Source organism: Hippoglossus hippoglossus, chromosome 11, assembly GCF_009819705.1.
Source record: "Hippoglossus hippoglossus isolate fHipHip1 chromosome 11, fHipHip1.pri, whole genome shotgun sequence".
In the NCBI taxonomy this organism is placed as follows: domain Eukaryota; kingdom Metazoa; phylum Chordata; class Actinopteri; order Pleuronectiformes; family Pleuronectidae; genus Hippoglossus; species Hippoglossus hippoglossus.
In genome coordinates this window covers 6,562,662-6,582,094 of record NC_047161.1, presented here as the reverse complement: position 1 = coordinate 6,582,094, position 19,433 = coordinate 6,562,662, and the positions used below count along the sequence as shown (strand labels likewise).

General features: G+C 43.6%; 1 protein-coding gene across 2 annotated transcripts in view; it reads right to left on the bottom strand.

Annotated features, from left to right (window-relative positions):
• The window catches only part of dpm3 (dolichyl-phosphate mannosyltransferase subunit 3, regulatory), a 28,986-nt gene extending 20,458 nt beyond the window's left edge, over positions 1 to 8,528 (bottom strand). Inside the window, exons 1-3 of one of the 2 annotated variants that reach the window (XM_034600027.1) lie at positions 8,459 to 8,528; positions 7,906 to 8,223; positions 389 to 399 (exon numbers count right to left, since the gene is read on the bottom strand). In XM_034600027.1, the coding sequence (XP_034455918.1) occupies positions 7,921 to 8,199 (279 nt within the window). In that variant the 5' untranslated portion in view covers positions 8,200 to 8,223; positions 8,459 to 8,528 and the 3' untranslated portion in view covers positions 389 to 399; positions 7,906 to 7,920. Of the gene's footprint in view, positions 1 to 388; positions 400 to 7,431; positions 8,224 to 8,404 lie in introns of those variants that run through there. The other variant, XM_034600025.1, reaches the window with a different exon arrangement.
• Between the last annotated feature and the right edge of the window lie 10,905 nt (positions 8,529 to 19,433).

Here is a 19,433-nt window from a genome sequence, read left to right as displayed (position 1 = left end):
AACAAAAAGAGATGAACACTTGAACATACGTCAGTGTAATGAGAAAAAACATCTTTGAGAAACATTTGTTTGACATGTGACTTTGTCCATGTCCCATCCACTAACATGGAGGAGGCAGGCTTTATACTGCAGCCAGCCACCAGGGGGCAATCAGGAGGCTTTGGCTTAACTTTTCATCCTTTTTAATATAAAGTCTATGACTCACCCTTTATCTTTTCATCTGGTGCCATGATCAGGTCATAAAGTTAACTTGTGTGATACCTTATCTGATCAACTCCAGCAGTGCTGTGTTTATCAATTAGCATATGTAAAGCATGACATAACATGACAATGGTAAACATTAACCATGCTGGCTTTAGCATTTAGCTCAAGGCAACAACTGTAGGTTCTTGCTCTTCACTACACATGTTTTGGGATAAATGTGTAATTATCTATCCTAAATTCAACCCAATAATCCAGCTTCCTAACACAATCATGCTCCTGTAATGAAAGATCAATTGTTCCCTCTGGAACCGGGCTAGAAGGGGATTTTGGTGCTATAACGGATTTTTGGAAAATACCCAAACCGTTTCTCCTTCCATTTACAACAGGAAGATCTCATCAGAGGAGCCAATAACACAGATAATGGCTCACGCACACTAATGTGACAGAGGTGAACCAAATCATGGCCAGACGGGAAAAGGCTCCAAGCGCAGAGATGAAAGAAAAACAAGCAGAGCTCTCTTTATTACACTTTCACCATCAGGTTTACCTTTTGGCATGAAAACACAGGCGTGACGCTTTTTCTTTTATCTCACGCTTCTGTAAATCTTCTACCATGACCTCAACACCCGTCATAACACATTCTTGTACTTCTATCTTAGTGAGGACACTCATTGGCATGATGCATTTGACAGCCCCTTACTCTAACCATCACAACTAAATTCTAACCAGAATTCTAACCCTGACCCTAAAAGCAAGTCTTCACCCTCAAACAAGCCTTTGAAAAAGTGAGGACCGGCCAAAATGTCCTCACTCCGTCAGGTCTATGCTTAAAATGGTCCTCACAAATATCTAAGTACAAGCACACACACACCTCCTCGGATACTTTGCTCATGTGCAAGTTGCATGACAAGCCATTGTTCTCATCTCTCCTTCTCCTGTCTCCCTCTTCCCAGGGGAGCTTTACGGCCGTGACAGTAAAAACAGCTGTAGCACCAAAAACTGGTGCCGCAGCCTCACAACTCCCCAGTGTTTTCAAAGAGACGGCCATAAATTAAGGCTGGCGGACAGGCCCCTTAACCGCCCGACCCTAAGAAGAGGCTCCGCCGAGTAGCCGCTCGTCAAGAAGAGACAATTCTTTTTATTTAACTCGCTCGTTTGAGACGGACCAGCTTGAGTAAACGTGAGTGGCAAGTGTGAAACCTTAACGCGGTAATAAATGTAAAGGGCAGTCAAGGGATAAACACGGAGTAAACACGGAAATCAAGAACACCCTGTGAACACAATCTTAGCAAGGGGGGGGAAAACACGTAAAATGTTTGCATCAGATTTTAAAGCCTCATTTCATAGCTGGAAAGTGATCATGAATCAAACTCTCTGCAAGGCTGTTGATCAAAGTTCTCAGTTCAGTGTATGTAGCCTGAGCTTGTGCCTCTCATGTGTAACTCTTTACTTTTGAGTCACAGCAGTTGATCTTTGGAGATTCAGTTTGCACCAACTGCTTTTTTGACACTTGTTGATTTTATTTTTGCAAGATAATTAAAAAAGAAGCTGAGACTTCTACCCAGGAGGCTGGAAATGAGGAAACAACCTATTACATTTTGCTGTGGATCCGGATCAGAGGGAAGTTCCAGGAATTGTTCTCCTCCTTTCTTTAACATTGACTTTTTTTAACATTTCCTTTGCTTAATGAGATAATAATTTATGAATCTTTATGAAAAAAATCTACTGATGTTTATGAATGTGTGACATTTGGTTCAGATCCAAATAAAAATCTGGATGTTCTGATTTTAAATGTCGTTTCATAGGGGGACTGTCGGGCCTTGGAGGAGGTATGTGCTCTAGAATGGCTCTCAGTCGAGCTAACCCCCCCACCAAGACCCAACGATCCCCTTGAATTCAATCAAGCTTCACCAAATTGCACACGCTTATTTTCATCTGGATGCAGAAATTGTTCCCTGGGAAAATTGTAAAGGTTGAAATACTCCCGATCTTGCAAGAGAATAAAATTCCTGGATCCACACCAAAAATGAATGGCTTCTTCTCTGACCCATATCGCATTCTTCCACCAAGTTTCGTGGAAATCCGTCCAGGAGTTTCTATGTAATCTTTCTTACAAACAAACGGACGGACGAGGGTGAAACCAAAACCTTGTTGGCAGACGTAGCAGTGTCGACTCTAACTGATGATAAACCATTTTTACATTTGAGTTGAAATATTTTTCATCCCGATGGTTAGAAGAGTCATTCGGGACTGAGGAAAGCTTTTTTCTTTTAAAGACCGCTGAGTATTTATTTTTCCGAAAGACAAAATGTGTGATTTAAAGTCAACATGACTGGAGCTAAATTAAATCAAACATTTACCAACAAGCTCCAAAAAAAAACCTGGGCTTTTATCAATTTATCAGTCATCGGTGTTAAACAGAGCGAGGAGTGAGCTAACAGTGTGTGACACTACAAACTGGGAGGAGGCCACGAGACGCAGCGAGAAAGATCCATGATTCAGAGCGGGTTTGGCGTGGGCAGCTGGTCCGTCTCCGCATCTCCACACTGGGTCGCGCCATCGCTATCAGCGGGACGCGTGACGACCGGTCCCTGTCTGCCTGCGAGCGTATGTTACTCCTCAGAGGAGCCAGGAGTGTATCTGCCTCACAGGGCCTCTGGGAGGTTACCTAATGTTAGTGTAGCTATTTGTGGCATTTATAAGCCTCGTCGCCGCCTCGGAATGGGAACCCGGTGTCCCGTAAGTATCAGAGCAGCTGTTTATGAGCTAGGAAAGAACAATAGGCTGACCCCTGAGTGACTCTTCACATCGTTGTTTTATGCAGTGATGATGCACTGCATGCTGGGATTAAATCTTGTTCCAGCCTGTTCCGAAGCTCCTTTATTCCCTCTTCTGCCTTTAAAAGCTCTAAGTCAGGGTCAGTGGGGGCGGGTGTGGAGGAAACACCTCAGTTACATATGGAGAGTCAGAGCCTCTGGGTTCACACATTTTGGTCGGCTGCCATCGCCGGCGGTCAGGGTGTGGTCTTCTCTTCCTGAAAAAGTCCTGTCATACACTCTTGGCTGCTGCCGGGCTCATCTGTCTTGTTCCAGCTCATGCTTTTGGTTTCCTGTTGGTGTCACTTAGTCACTCAAACCTTTTCATTCACTCTCACTTCCACTGTTTTTCTTTTCATTCACTCTCTCTGCATCTGTCTGTTTCCAGCTCACGTCGCTCTTTCAACCTGCCAGTGTGGTTCGCCCTCTCTCTATCTGTATCAGACGCATCTGACCTCCATCTCCTTCTGCTCTGGGCCTCGATTACCAGCTCTCCGTCTCTCCTTCTGCCCGTCTCTGGACGGGTTTGAGGTTTTGCTGTGAAACGTGTGGGTGGGAGAAAAGAGAAGTATTTTCTGTGCACAGAAATGATAACCTATCATTTTACAGTCTTGGTTCTCAGCCTGTCTGGATGGATTTGCTCCCAGCAGTGTCACTTTAGTGTCTCTAGAAATGTTTTTTATAGTGTCTCAAGGTCTGAGTGGGGCCAAGCTGCGGGCACAACCCCGCCGTCCGCTCAACACCCATTAGATTTCCTCCTGTTTCTCCGGCTCTTTTCCCAATTTAACTGACGCTTCTCACCGTGACACTTTGGGACAAGAATGTGAAGAACATTCTGTGCACGTTTATCGTCTTTCTCAGCCTCGCTCAGTGTCAAGAGAAGAGCAATTTTGAGAAGCTGGGAAGTGGCTGTCATCCCCTGAGAACCACTCACAAAAAAAGAAAACATTCACAAAAACTGAGTGTTTTGAAATCACTATGAAGACGTGTTCCATCACCAAGAGATTTCAGATCACACTGACATCTGTGCAGAACTTCTCACTTTGTGATACAAGAATCAATAAATAATTATGATAATTCTTATTTTAACATGAAAAGCAACTGAAACTCAACTCTGCTTTTGTGTTAGTACCTTCACCAAGGAGGTTATGTTTTCGTTTAGTTAATTTGCCTGTTATTTAGCAGGATTACGCAAAAGCTAGGTTGTGGTATTTGTCAGAGAAGAACCCATAAAATGTTGGTACAGATCCGGATCAGGGTGTGGTTCCAGACTTTTTTTCCCACTTTCCTTAACATCGTGGGATTCTGCATTTTCGGACATTTCTGTGCATTTCTCAATGCATTTCTGTGTAACTGGATAATGATTGACTGGATTTAGTGAATCAAAATAAACATTTTTAGGGGGTTGATCTTTATTTAGTTACTGTATGGTAATATTTCTTTCAACTATGCCTATGTCACTTCTAGTTTCAGGTCAAATCTAAGGCAAATTGACCTGCTACAGTCAATGATATAATGAAGTTATGTATAAAGTCACCAGTAAAAGGATGAAATATATTAGGTACAGTAAAATAAAGGACTGTACGGTTGTGTTTTATTGTAGCATAAAAAAACAAAACACTGACTGTAAGCCAAAAATCGTATTAAAGCTACATTCAGAACAACTTTGGCCCATAATTAAAAACAACACAGCTCCTTAATTCAGTCTGACAGAACAGCAACGGTGCCAGCAAACTCACACATACACACACATACACACACATACACACACACACACAAAACGACAGGTCGACGGGAGAAAAATTGAACCTGACTCAACTTTTGCCACAGAGTAACATGATGTCTTGTGGCAAGACGCTGAGTTGGCGAACAACAGACATGAAAGCGTAAACCTACATTCCTGCTGGATTTCGACAAAGTAAATGTCTCATTATTGTGATTTAGTGAATCTGAATCCCGACTTATGTCGTAATTTGGACTCACTATGAGTGTTTTCATTTCTCCCATGCAAAACTTTTGATCCATCTTATTATTGTCCTGGTAGAAATGGTCTTACTACGCACGTGAAGTACGGCGAAGCAATTTAGCAGAGAATAAAATGTCCTTTTAGTTTATTTTTAAAGAAAATGAAGCATCCAATTGCCTGTAAGTTTTCACTGATTCATTTCCCAAGAAAGAAGAACAGAGAAAAAAGGGACCTGGACTGTTGAAGTAACTTCAAACCAACAACAGAGGATAATCAGCCGGCAGCTGAAATGACCAAGCACCGAATCAGGGCCCGTTAGTGCTGCACTGCTGAAATGATGCACCCTAATACAGCTCTCAAAGTCGACGACACTGATCTTCAAGGCGTCCATTGAAATGCAAAGCCAGCTCTCTGCAGCTTTCTCATCGGAGGAGCAGAACTCTCACCTCCGAGCCCCGAGAGCAGGCAAGAGATATAAAGTTACTTTCCAGTCGTTATTATGGATTTTTCTCAGTGTTTCAAGTTACTGCAGCGACTCTATCAGGTGATTCCTCTCTTATGAATCATTGTTACATTTGACAAGGAAACTATGTTTTATCAGTGTTAGTTTGTCTCACATTCAGCAGCATTACACAAGAACTAGAGGGTGAATTACTGTGGTGGATTGATGTGGTGTGGATCAGGGAAGAACCCAATGTATTTTAGTGCAGATCCAGACAAAGGGGTGGATACAGGAATTTCTTTCCTCTTTCTTTAACGTTGCATTTTTCAACATTTTCACCGATTTCGAATCTTGATGTAAAGAATCAGGCGAAAATGTTGAAAAACACCTTATGTTAAAGAAAGTGAATAAAAACCCTGGCTCCACCATCTGATCCACAGCCGCACCAAGATTTTATTGGTTCTACTCTGACCCAAACCACATCCTTCCACCAGGTTTTCGTGGGAACCTGTCCTGCAGTTTTGGTTAATCCTACACAAAAAATATACAAACAAATGGACAGGAGTGAAAACATGACCTCCTTGGCCCGGGTAATGAAATGCAAAGACAAAAAAGCTTTAGTATCTAAGGTGATTTGCGTTGGGGAAGCTTTCATACACTTTTCTGTCTATGCGTGAGATTACACTTCATCACATTTTCTATAATGTAAATGCTCGCAGCTATGTCTGGGATAATGCTTATGTGCTGCATGTTTGGAATAAGGGATTAAAAGAAAAAAGCCTGTTCACATGCACTGTAAATGGGCTATAAAACGTCTGGCCTGCTCTGATACATGCTTTTGTCTGATAGCATGCAGAAAGAGAAGGTAACAGATGGACGTCTTCAAAGTTAGATTTTGGGGGAGAATGATGACAAAGAGAAAGTGATCAACTATTTCACATGTGGCTACGAGTACGAGCATAACTGCCTGCAGAGGGGAGCCTTTGGTGTAATTGCCAGAGTCGAAGATTTTCTGGTAAATAACAGGTTGCCTTTCATCCAGTCTGCTCGAGCAACAGCTTGCAGACATTCATGGGGGGTGACGTTGCGAGGCACGATGGGGCTGCAGCCAAAAGGCACAACAGGCAGAGCTTGCACAGAGAACTGCCAACTCTTTTGCATTTGTTCTGAAGTTATGGGAGCTTTTGAAACCCTATAATGACGCCTTTAGCCGGGCTATGCTTTGTTTATGCACAGCAGGGACTCAGTGGAAATGAGCAGAGGCAGCCTTTTGAGGCTCACACAAAAGACCTGCACTTGCCAACATCGGATTTCTTCATATTTATCTTGCATTTCTGATTGGAACAAAGGAAGCGCTGTTTAATGTATGCTCCACGTCGTTAGCTGCATAATGGGACAAAGGAGATCGGTCTCTCGCAGAGAAGGAGACATTGGCCAGTTGATGTGAAGCCCTCAGGCCATGTGGGTTATATGCATCATATATGCAAGCATTCATGCACATACTCACACACATTCTGAACCACCAGCAATGACACACAAATACTCGTAGGCAGAAAATCTGAAGAAAATAGACTCCATTTTAATTACATCGCAGCAATAGCCACAGGGAACCAGTCTGAAACCGGACAATGGAATGTACACTACAGATAACAATCTACTCCATGTTTTCTGACAAGCAGCAACCTCCAGACAGGCACGACAAGGCCGACCCTGTGCAGTGCTGACGCAGATTGAAAGAATGTAAAAAAATCCCAGTCGAGAATCAGGTCAGAGGCCGTTTTCAGACCTGAACTTTGAACTTTCACATATGAAGAACGCGGCAGGAGATTGTCCAGGTCAGACGTGATCTAAACAACAGAAACATTTCCGGTAACATTCAGGCGAGGGATGGGAACATGGAGGATGTAGGACGTGACATAAACAAATGTTTCGGTTTAGGTTTCCGATTGGACACATTTGCAATCTTATTAAGCCGCCACCCCCCCCCCCCCCCCCCCCCCCACCTCCACCCCACAGAACATTTCAGGAACATGTCTGGAGTTCAGTGCATGTCTGAAATCTGGATTCTTCCAGTGATGAATATCTGGTCACAGATGATAACTAAACACTAATGTGTGCATTTTCTCCAAGAAAAGCTATTTATACATCAGTGGAACCACAGGCCGATTTGAACAGAACTGGATGTTGCAAAATATAATTGTTTTACTTCAGACACGTCTTTGAATAGACAGAAATATTCAGTTTATAAACAGAGTTGAGTCTTAAAGTCAAAACTAAAACAGTCAGTTGGGCCGACTAATTTCTAATTTGTCTTAAAGACGTGCCAGTGAACACATGAATGTAAACAAACATGGCTGCATGAATGAATGGTAAACAGGAAGTCCATCCAGCATCTTTCACTGTAGAGACTCCAGCCTCTCGAGTGCAGACACCTGGTTGTGTGCAACAGTCATGGATCCATCACAAAGTCTCTACACGGTCCTTCTCAGGATTTACATCTTCAGCCCCTTTCTCCTCAGGTCCTCCCTGGCTTCTCTGATCTGCTCCTGCAGCTCCCTCGCCGCCTCCTCGCAGTCGTTGAAGGTGGTCAGCCTGTAGCCCACGGTGGCCAGCGAGTAGCAGCCGAACGACACCAGCAGGTAGAGGGGCATCGGCCAGGCCACCTCCCGGTACGTGTGCGGCAGGCGCAGGTCCAACAGGTCGAAGGAGACCACCGCCCAGGCCGCGACCACCAGCGACACGCCGAGCAGCCACTGCAGGAGCTTCGTCATGATGAGAGCCCGCCGGGAACCGACCTGGAGGAGAGAGAGGCAGCAGGTAAGAGTCATTTGATTAGCTTAGCATTAGCTTAGCGCAGTAGCAGCACTTTCGTGTTAGCTCTGCTGCTACAACACTGAGAGCAGATAAACAGCAGATACGTCACAGTCTCACTAAATAAACATATTCGATCAAATCAATCGATCTTTTACAGATTACTTCGTCCAATCATCTGATTTAGATCAATAATCCCCCCAAACCCGACGTGTTTACCTCCTGTCTAATGACACCTCAGCTCTGCGCACGTCAATGACGCAGCAAACCGCGACGCCTCATGGGAAATGCAGTGACGATGTGTTACAACAGAAAAACTGAATTTTTGGTGAGTTTACATTATATTTGTTGCATCTTATATTATTCACAATGATAACTATATAAAATATCATACTAATGAGACCATAAAATTCATTTTTATACGTTTTTACATATTTTTATCATTTTTATATGCAAACCCTATCATTTCTGAATGTATTTATAACTGTTAATTGTCATTATTATTATTTGTACGTATGTGACTAAATTATTTACAAGACATCCTTGTTTAACTTGTTTATTAAATTCACATTCTTAATAACCTCAGAATGAAAAACATCTTTTGATTATTTCCCCATGCAAACCCTTATGATTTATGAATGTATTAATTATTGTTTTCTAACATGTTATTTAATTATTTATAATACACCCTTGTTATAATTGTTTTTTAAATTCTTATTCCATCCACACCTCCAATCCGTATACCACTTCTTCATTTAGAGGGTGGTGGGGTGGGGTGGGGGGTGCTGGAGCCAATCCCAGTATAACCGGATGAGAAGCAGGATACAGCCTGGACAGATCGCCATTAAATTCATATTAAAGTCTATATTTCCTGTTGTTTTGTGGTAATTAGCCACTAGATTTCCCTCTGGATCAATAAAGTGTCTTATCTATCTTTCCATCTATCTAGAGAGGAGCGAGAAGACAGAGAGAAAGATGAATTGCAGTCACTTCTTCGGGTTTCACTTCTCAATAAATCTCAATGTTGTTGCTGACGTTGTTTTTCATGAACACACTGCACTACACTGTTGTCTGATGTATTAACAACACCAGTAGCCTGTCAGCTGAGCGAGAGAAAACGATTTGTTTCCACTGAGTCTTTAAGAGGCCCCCACTTCGACTTTAACACACATTAGACCTCTAACTGTTTCTCTGTGTCATCCTCTTAATTTAGAGGAGCCATTTTGAAAATTACCTCACCATTAACGCCGGCTGAAAGCTATCTATAAACGCTAATGTTGTTCCGAAGCGAGGAATCCAGCAACAGTTTCATTAGGGGCCCCTGGGAGCCGACAGTTGCTAGATCTTTATGTCTCTTTAGGTGCTATGGTGCATGTCCTTGCACTCGGGGCGGTGAACTGTCCAGGTGCAGAGGGCACAGACCTCTCCAGGGTGAAATCATGAGGGCTGGGACGTAAACACCATTCACTTAACTGGGGGGAGGGGCATCTTAAGGAGCCACTGAGAGATAAACATCATTCTTTGGGGAAAAATGGAGAGTTATTCTTAGAGCTGTGGTGTTTATGTTCGTCTGCACAAGTGTTAATAGTTCGAGTGATGATCTCTGTGCCTGCAAGAGCGTTGCAGCATGTGTTTTCTCTTTATGTAGGAATGGTTTATGTCTGTTTGCTGAAAATGTAAATATTTAAATCCTGAAATCAAAATTGATCTTATCTTTGCAGCGTCATTTGAGGTTATTTTATCTTCTGAATGGCTTTGTGATTTTGGAAAAGGGCTGCGATCAGAAAATCCCAGCCGACAGGTAGATGCAGCTATGATAATAACTTTTAATACGTTAACTACGTCCATCTTCTACGTTGCATGTTAACATTCAGAGAAATCCATGTTCAATCTACTGTCATAAAAGAAAGACCAGCTGTAGATCCCAGTATTTGTTGAACAGAAACCAGGACATATTTGTGGTCAGGTCATTTTCTGTTAATACTATGAATCTGGGAAATCTTAATGTGTCCATAAAGGAAGGAACATAATGGTAAATTTAATTTAAACAAATCACAATAGGCCTTTTCAATCAATCAAATTTTATTTGTATTGCCCATATTCATGAATCATTTTCTCTAGTTAACCTAACCCCAATCTGCGTGTTTGGATTTTAGGAGGAAGCATGAATACCTGGAAAAAATCCATGCAGACACATGGAGAACATGCCAACTCCACACAGAAAGGCCGAACAGGGATTCAAACCAAGTACCTTCGTGTTGTTGAGACGAGACTATGCCCTACAATCATATAGTTTAATTTTCACTCCCTGAAACAGCAGCTGTAGTTTGGATTATTTTCAGTTGTGGAAAACCTGTCTTGCTGTTAAGCAACAGTGCTAAACTCTATTATGGAGCTCTATTATTATTCCAATAAATAAAAAAAAAACATTTGAATCATAACAGGCTGTTTTTATGGCGGGACATTTTGACTTGTCGGAGTAGGAGAAATCCAGGTGCTCCTCATAACATCGCGTTCGAGTCAAGAGTCGAAGTGATTCATTTCAATATTTACAACTTCTCCTACTAAAACGTCACAACAAAAAACACCTGTACTGGTTTTAATACATTTCTATGAAGCTCTGAACTTAATAAGATGTGATGTGATACATATCAGACTGTCAAGGTCAGGCTGCTCCACTGTCTCCATAAAACAAACCGAATCCAGGTGAGCTCACATGTGACACACTGCATCATAAGCTCAGCATGTGTGCTGTGTCCTGCCTGTGTTGTATCGGTATGAGCAGTAGTGTGTATGTGTGTGTGTGTGTGTCTGTGTGTGTGTGAGAAACACTCAGTGGGAACAGTGGAGCTGGCTTTTCTCAGTGCGTCTCCCTGCCAGCACCTGTTCCGTTCCAGAACTCAGGAAACCTGCGCTCCAGCCCGAGAAGGCCTGGCAGACACAACACAACAGCCTGTGAGCGGGTGGGGTCACTGGAATGGAGAGAATGAGAGGGAGGAAACCAGACTGAGAGAGAGTGAGTAAAAGAGAAAGAAGCAGGTTGTGACAAGAAAGGAGACAGGGAAGGAGGGAATAAGGAAAGATGTGGGAACAGTTATTTTTCATGAAGAACCATAAAAATGGCTGTGCAGAGGGTTCATAGGGATGAAACATTTATTAGTTTCATGATGTACTGTGGCAAAATTTCCAACATTTGATATTAGTGTTTCAATCCAGAATGACCTTAATTAGCGTGGTGATTTGGTTGGTACTGTCTAGCATCGACCAAAGTTAGCAAGTCTCTAAGACACGGGGGCAGCAAGCAACGTGTACTTGTTGTTTGTTGTGAAAACGTAGCAGAAGGAGCGACAGGCGGTGTCCGAGCTACAGATGTATTTCACCTGTCTGAGCAGACAAAGTCAGAAGTATGAGAGAGGTAGAGGGACCGGGGGGGGGCAGAAATACCTCTTTATACCAATTTCTTTTAAACACAGGTAAACCCACTAAAAAGTGATCAACTTCTTTCCCATTGCCAGTAAAGGAGTTTGCCTTTAGCTTTTTTCCCTTCCTTCCTCAATGATAATGTTGCTATATTAAGATAAGATAAGATAAAACTTTATTGATCCACACAGCGGGGAAATTCAATTGTTACAGCAGCAGGCAGGTCAGAATGAGGTAGACAAGAGCATACGAATATAAAAGAGTTTGTACATAATATACACCTTTCACATAATGTTTTATTTCCAATTAATATATGAGTTAACGTACATTTTGAGCATTTTACATTTTAAGAATTCTGCCATAAACCTGACAACCATGATAATATTTGGTCACTATGATCTCTAATCGTAATTTATAATGTTTACACCATTTAATCTGTGGTTCATGGTTGAGGGCAAGAAAGAGAGAGAGAGAAAGCTGAGAGGACCAGGAATAAAAAATGAAGGGGTGATTGAGTATGTGGACGAAAGAAGAGATGGCAACAGAGAAAAGAGGAGAAGAGGGAGGGGAGCAGAGAGAGGTTTACGCAGGGGGGGGGGGGGGGGGGGGGGGGGGGGGGGGGGGGGGGGGGGGGGGGGGGGGGGGGGGGGGGGGGGGGGGGGGGGGGGGGGGGGGGGGGGGGGGGGGGGGGGGGGGGGGGGGGGGGGGGGGGGGGGGGGGGGTGCAATCGAGGGATTTGCAGGTGCAGCTTGAACAACCAATGACCTTAATGGTGTGTTAAATCCAGCTGTTGCTTATCCAGACTTTTCTTCAATCCCCCCCACCTCAGCACCTTCCACTGCGTGCAGCACCTCGGTTCCCACAGCACAGAGTCTGCAGAGCGGTGGAGAAACTCACGAAGGCCGAGTGTGTGTGAGAGGGATTGACAAAGACAGAGTGCGATGGCAGAAGAGAAGATGCTTCATCCTCGAGTGCAGCAATGGGAGTGACTGTGTGTGACTCCGGCCAGAGAGCACAGACAAGAGGCAGAGATAGAACAAGGGAAAAGTGGTAATGGACAGTTGTGTTGACTCTTATCTCTCTGGCTTTGTCAATATTAGCAGAGTGAAAAGTGCAGATAAGAATGTGTGCTACTAAAGAGCTATACGATATAATTATTGTGTAATATCATAAGAGGGTGAGAGAGGGACAGAGCCAGACATAAGGAGGGAGGGAGAGAAAGAGAGAGAGAGAGCATGTACTGTAAAAACGCTGTTTAAGATAACAATAGAGCTTGGACTCAAAAACAGGAACCCTCTGTTTCCTGAGCCGCAGAACAGAGCTGTGTGCAATGTTGTCATTAGATGTGTGTGAGTGTGTGTTTGGGAAAAGGAAAGGGTGACTAAAAGTGCGTCACCGTGTCCCACAGCTTCCAGGATATCGCTGGTGGAAGAGAAAGATCTGATACTCGTCTGAGAGGAACGAGCCTGCAGCCCGAGATCTTTCACGCTCTGGCTTTGTTTTGAGAGTTGGGCCTGGAAAAGCACCAGTGTGGAAGTTTACTGCCAGAACCGTGAGGAGTGGTTTCAGGTGATGAAACGACCGCGCAAACATTTCAAGCTTGTCAACCTGAGCTCACCTCGGAGTTATTCAAAAACTAATTTCAGGGAATTCAGAAGAAATTTGAAAATGTAGCTCTCAAGAATTTCCTGGGTTTTCTGAAAATCTGAAGAATTTACCAGTCGCCGAGCTGCTTTTAAATATTTTGGGGGGAAGTCCTGTTGAAGTGTCCGGTCGAGCGATAACACAACAGCCTGATTCAACCTCACAACAAGGCACAAATAACTAGAATGGCACTCAGTAGAGCGCACACCTCCACCAAGGTCCATCAGTCCTCTTAAGGTCATTCAGGATGCGGCCTGTTTTCCAGAACCACGTTACAATTGAACAGGTTCCCTCTTAGCCTGTCCCATCTTTCTGGCAGGTTTTGTGGAAAGCCATTCAGTAGTTTCAGTATAATCCTGCAAACCAACGGACAGAGGTGAAACCAGCCTCCTTGGCCAAGGTAATAAAAGGTTACTGATTAGACCTGGCACTCTACAAAGACAATAAACAAGGTGCAAACATTATTCAGGTACACAATGAAGCAGCCAACAAATAGGTGAGGGGTGACGTTTGGTTGGATCATGCAGGAGGAAGGACATGATGACTAATTGTTGAATGTTTCCAGCCTTAAGGGAGTTAAATTAGAGGGAAGTCAAGTCAAAGTCAGGTCTCAAGTGTTGATCTTTGTAACTTTGAATTCACTTCTGTGCCCAGCAAGTTGCATTTTCACCCATTCAGGAATTAGGGTTAATGTCGGTGTCTCAGAATAAAGAAACACATTTTCAATAATCAATTGCACCTCCAAGTTTAAAAGTCACCGGCCCCTTTTAAAATGCTCTCTGTGCTCATATGGACGACTCTGAGTTGTGTTGTGCTTGCGGGATGACTTTGTAAGTTTAGTAAGACGCTCCTCAGACAGGTGAGGTGAGTGCATATCAAAGTAGATGCATCAGGGCGGAGGAGTCTGTTCATGCTTCTCAACGGGGGGTTCCTAAATTCCAGGCAGGGCCCCTGAAGCTTTTGACGTTGACGTGGGCGCAGCTCATAAATATCCTCGAGTCAAGATCATTTCGGGACGGCGAGCGTCTGTGTTAAATTGCCAAGATAATAGTTGCGGGGACCCCTGTGCTACTTCAGGGCGAGCTTAATGAAGTCTTGGGCCACTCAATGGGGTTTGGAGGTCGGAGTGTGGTCAAGTGTGACCAGTCTGAACCATGTGAGAGTAGCACTTGTCTTGCTCTCCGCGCCCCGGAGTACAGACACACACCTGTTTCGTGTGCGGCTGTGACGGCCGCGGTGCAACAGCAGAGGAATGCGCCCCCCCCCCCCCCCCCCCCCCCCCCCCCCCCCGCCCTCACCCCTCCTCACCCCCGTCTTCCTCGCTCTCCATGCTCTCAATGCTGTCCTAATGAATCTCATCACACGGCCTGCATTTGTCCCACTAGTGCTTTGTTTGTTGACCTTTAGAAGACGTCATTACTTATTATCTTCATGGGTTGTGTAATGCTGCCCCCGTAACACAGCCCCCCCCTCATATCCACGGAGCCATAATGTATATGAGTGTGTGTGTGTGTGTGTGTGTCTGTCTGATCAAATGCTTCTTGTCAGTGTAACAGCCATTAACAATGGCACGAGCTTGATGATGTCTCCCTCCTCCATCTGTCCCTCCGCTCCTCTCACCCCAGAACACAATGTCCTTTAGCATTAGCATTATTGACAGTGGAACTAATTGGCACACGGTTATGAAAGTTTCCCCGGGGCCATTTTAAATTGGACTGCACAACTTCCTCCCAACATCTGATAAGCGAGTCCTCGCACGGGACCCGCGGAGGTATCGATTATAAACGTATTAATGTGGGTCAGCGCCGTGTACTCAGCGAGGGGCGGATGATGTAGCGCTGCGCGTCTAGACTAGAACAAACTGACCTCATCCTGTGTGTACATAATGGATGGTAATGGGAGGGGAAGATGGGAAATTCTGTCTCCTAATCTTATCTGCTCAGTGCATCATTTTGCTTTGATAGATCTCTGGCACACAGGTCGTAGGGAGAGGTAGCTACAGTACGGGTGCATTAAATCTGATCACTGGAGCTGTAAACAGCATCGCTCGACAATGACACATTGATTTCAGCGTCCACATTGAAAACTTCATTGATTCATTCCAGCGATGCAATGAGGGAGCTATGGAGAAGCGGGGACATGCATTAGGAAGCCAAACACGCCAAACTGAACATTGAGTCACATGTAAAAACTCATTAGGTCAACCAGTGAATGCATCACTGGGTCCATACAAGATGTTGCCTTCGGTCGCTCATTATATAGACAACATGCTTTGTTGTTCCACCAGATTAGACTTGGCATTCGGGGGATGAAGTACAGTGGTCCTGAAGTACAGAACACAATCAGACGGCAAAGAAGAGGAGACAACGACAATTTACAAAACACAACGGCAAATAATAAAAATTACAAACCATGATGCGAAATAAGAAAACAACGACGGATAAGAAAAAAACCCGACAAATTACAAAAGACCAATAAACCATAAAACACTACGGCGAAAAATATAACACAACAATAAATCAAAAAACACAAAGTAGGAAGCTTTAGTTTCCATTAGAAGTTCATGCCTTTTGTGTTTTGCACTTCAGGGTCATGTTGCAGGTTCAGTCAACTAGACACACATCAATATGATTTCAATCTACAAAATCATTTCATTCCACTTTATATTTTCACAAGCTACAGAGTTGAACTATTGTGCTGGATGTCACATATTGTCAGTTGAAAGTGGAGCAACTTTTCTATTCTGTGATTGCAGATCAGTTCTGGGATTGAATTCAGATTCGGTGTAGATTTGTTGATGCTTTTGCGACCGTCGGCGGCTTTACGTTGAAAATGAAAAAAGGTCAAGGACTCAAGGATTATGGCTTTGTGGTGGGCAGTGGGTAATACCCTGAAAGCTGATTGTGGCCACCTCAGACAGGCTGTCATTGCCATTTAAATGAAGTTGATTAGGTGAGACTGCTGCTCTGTGGTCCTGTCTGTCTCCGAGTCTGCCCTGGACAACAAGCCATATTGTGCCCCCCCCTCCTCACTCCTCCCACCCTGAGACTGCAACTGCTTGACCTCTCAGAAATCTGACCCCCAGGGCTCCTCGCTGCTCCCCCAGGCACCTGCCAACCTTTCACCCCTTCACTGGGCGAGCATCTGGAAGGTGAGGAGAGACAGACGAGGAGGCCAGGGTGGGCCGTCGGGAAGCACTGACACGGTAACGGAGAGGACCACAGCCTCGTCAGACTTCAGAGGGCTGTTTGGACTGGTCTTCTCTCGTCATAGATCAAATACCAACTCCCCCCCCCCCACATCTGCTGGTATCTGTTGCAGGTCCATACTCGTCTTAATTTATTTCTTTCCTTCACTCGTTCTGTCTTTTATTTCTTTCTCTAACTGTACACACATATCATGCTGGCTATGATGTATGCACAGCTGGGCCTGACAGAGGCGTCCAGGAAACGTGTGGTTTACGGATCCCCTGTTGACATTCTGATTTTACTTTCCTTTCACTTCTCTGAGACCTGGAATTTTAACTGTGCAGGGGTTATTGACTCAGCATGTCTGACCAGGGAGGAAAACCACTCAAAAATACGCCGCCTTCCTGACTGACTGACTGGATATGTCACATACGACGTAAAGCTCCATCAAAAATCATGGTTTCTGACCACACATGCAGCCGCCCCACACCTGCTCACGGTGCTCCGTACAAAGAACTTTCTATCATTAGTTTCGCTGAAATGTTATTCCACACTGGGTTTTATGGAAACAATAATATCCTAGTTGTTAAGTTACAGGCAGAGTGTAAAAACATACAGTATATCTGAAGTTACGCCAGCTTTAAAGTTACACCTCAAGACCAAAAGTTATATAATACATTTTCTGCCGACTTCACATGATCCGAAAGAAGGATTTTATTGTTTTGAACCAGCGAATCGTTCCTTTGGGTTCAGAATGAAATCATTCCACAAACGATGGGATGTCCACAGTCTTGGTTTTTTCACCGTCGTTAAACCTGAACAGTTTCTAGCCTCTTAGGAGCAGTGGAAACAAGTTTTCAACACAAAATATCGTCACCTTTTAAGTCAATATGTGAACGTGTTAACTTGCAGTTGCATATTTACACATTCAGTACAACATCGATTCATTGGGAGTCGAGTTTCCGCTACTTGTCAAATGTAAGTGCAACGTCCACCCTGTTTTGGATCCGCTTTCATTCTCTGCCAACTCCTGACAGAAAGATCAGGCTGCTAAAGGCTCCACTTTAATAACTAGCCATTAAGTGCAAAGCAGGTTGTGTACATACCTTTACAGCCACCTGCTGCATCATGCACTGAAAAACTATTACTCACTATCAGCTCATAAAAGCAGTGGGTGGCAACAGATTCAGGTGATGATTTACAATAGTAATTACCTTAATGTTTTCAAAATGATTAATTATGGCTGGTTTAAAGTGGTATTGTGACATTTTGGAAGTTATGCTTACTTACTGAAAAAAAGGACACCACTGCCATGACTGTTCAGTAAATGTGAAACAACCGGGAAATAATCACAACTTTCAATGAAACGCACAATATATAACTCCGGCCACTTGGGGTCTCTGAATCGAAACAATCAGAAAAGACCTAGTACGATGTTATCAGGAAGTTGTTGTCTTCACCACCATTGCCAATGAAAATCGACCTGAAGCAACTGAAGATGCAGATTATGTTCACGGATGTGCTAAAGTTTTATTCACGTTACGCAGCAAATGGCAAATAAATAAACGTGATACGTCGTTAACCCTTGAAGTTATAGCAGAGACGGACAAAGCCGCGCGTAAATAGAATACGACACAATTAAAAGGCGATCGAAATGAAACGTCCAGTAAATAAAATTGTGGATTTCTCTGGGTTTGAACACTGTTGGAAACATTTTGGATAATGTGTGTAAACAAGTCAACATAGGTCGAGTTGTTTTCCAGACATTTTAATGAAGAATTGTTTAATATTATATGTTAAAATTGTACATGTCTGCATTGTTCTTGCACAGATTAGACCAATGAGATATAGCATGTAAATTAATAAGCTTCAGAGGTGCGGGTAAGCTAGCTGTTACCTATTGTTTCATGTCTTTATGCTAAGCTAAGCTACCTAGCAGCAGGCTGTAAATGTGCTCTATTTAATGAACAGACAGTAGAGTGGGGGAAATCTTCTTATCTTGGCAAGAAAGCAAACACGGGTATTTCAAATGATCTTTTGATGTCACAGGACACTCTAATTATGAACTGTAGATCCAGTTTGATTTATACGATAATTAACTGGCCGATCAATGCGCAGCACTCGTTGCATCAGTAAACAGAAAGAAACAAAGAGCGGTAGAAGAGGACATGCCACTGGAGTGTAAATTTGAAACTGAATTATCCCTGTGTCTTCTCCCACAATGCAGTGCACCGGGTTACTGTACGTATGCGGCCATATGGGCTCAGTCTAGCATTACTGTCACCCTTCATTTATTATCGTGAGGGAAGATGGCCCTGCTATGCCCCTCAAATCCTCTTAGTCAACATTTAGCTGATTGATTTTTTTTCCCCGCCGTCTACCTCGATTCAGATTATCAATGCGATAAAAGCAGGAAGTTGTATATTATTGATGTTGCTCGTGGGTTGGATGGATGGACGAGAGAGAGACGCATAAATGTTTCAGCGGTGTCCAGAGGAATGATTTCAACGTGACGTTATTACATTTAAAAGCAGAGCAAACCGAGTGAAAAAGAAAAGAATGATGTGGATGTGATTCAATCCCTTGAGCAAATAACCTGTTACACATGGAGGAGCAGCGGATTACAGGGAAATTAGACTTGTCGTTTCTTGTGAGCGTGATCTCGAGGATTGTTCTCATGAAGATTAATAATGTGTCGGCGTCTTCAATCAAATAAAAGCTCCACAGATATGATATAAGTGTGGGGAGCATCTGTCGGACATTGAATTTACAATACAAACACAATGTTAATTTCGCCCCCTGCCTTTTTTAATTCCTACTGCCGGCCTCCACCACACAGATCCATGATGATAGTTTCAACTCAGGAAAATACGATCAAGCAGGTTCCCCATAATAAAAGTATATTCCCCTTCAGGCTATAAAGGCCGTTTAAGAGACAAATC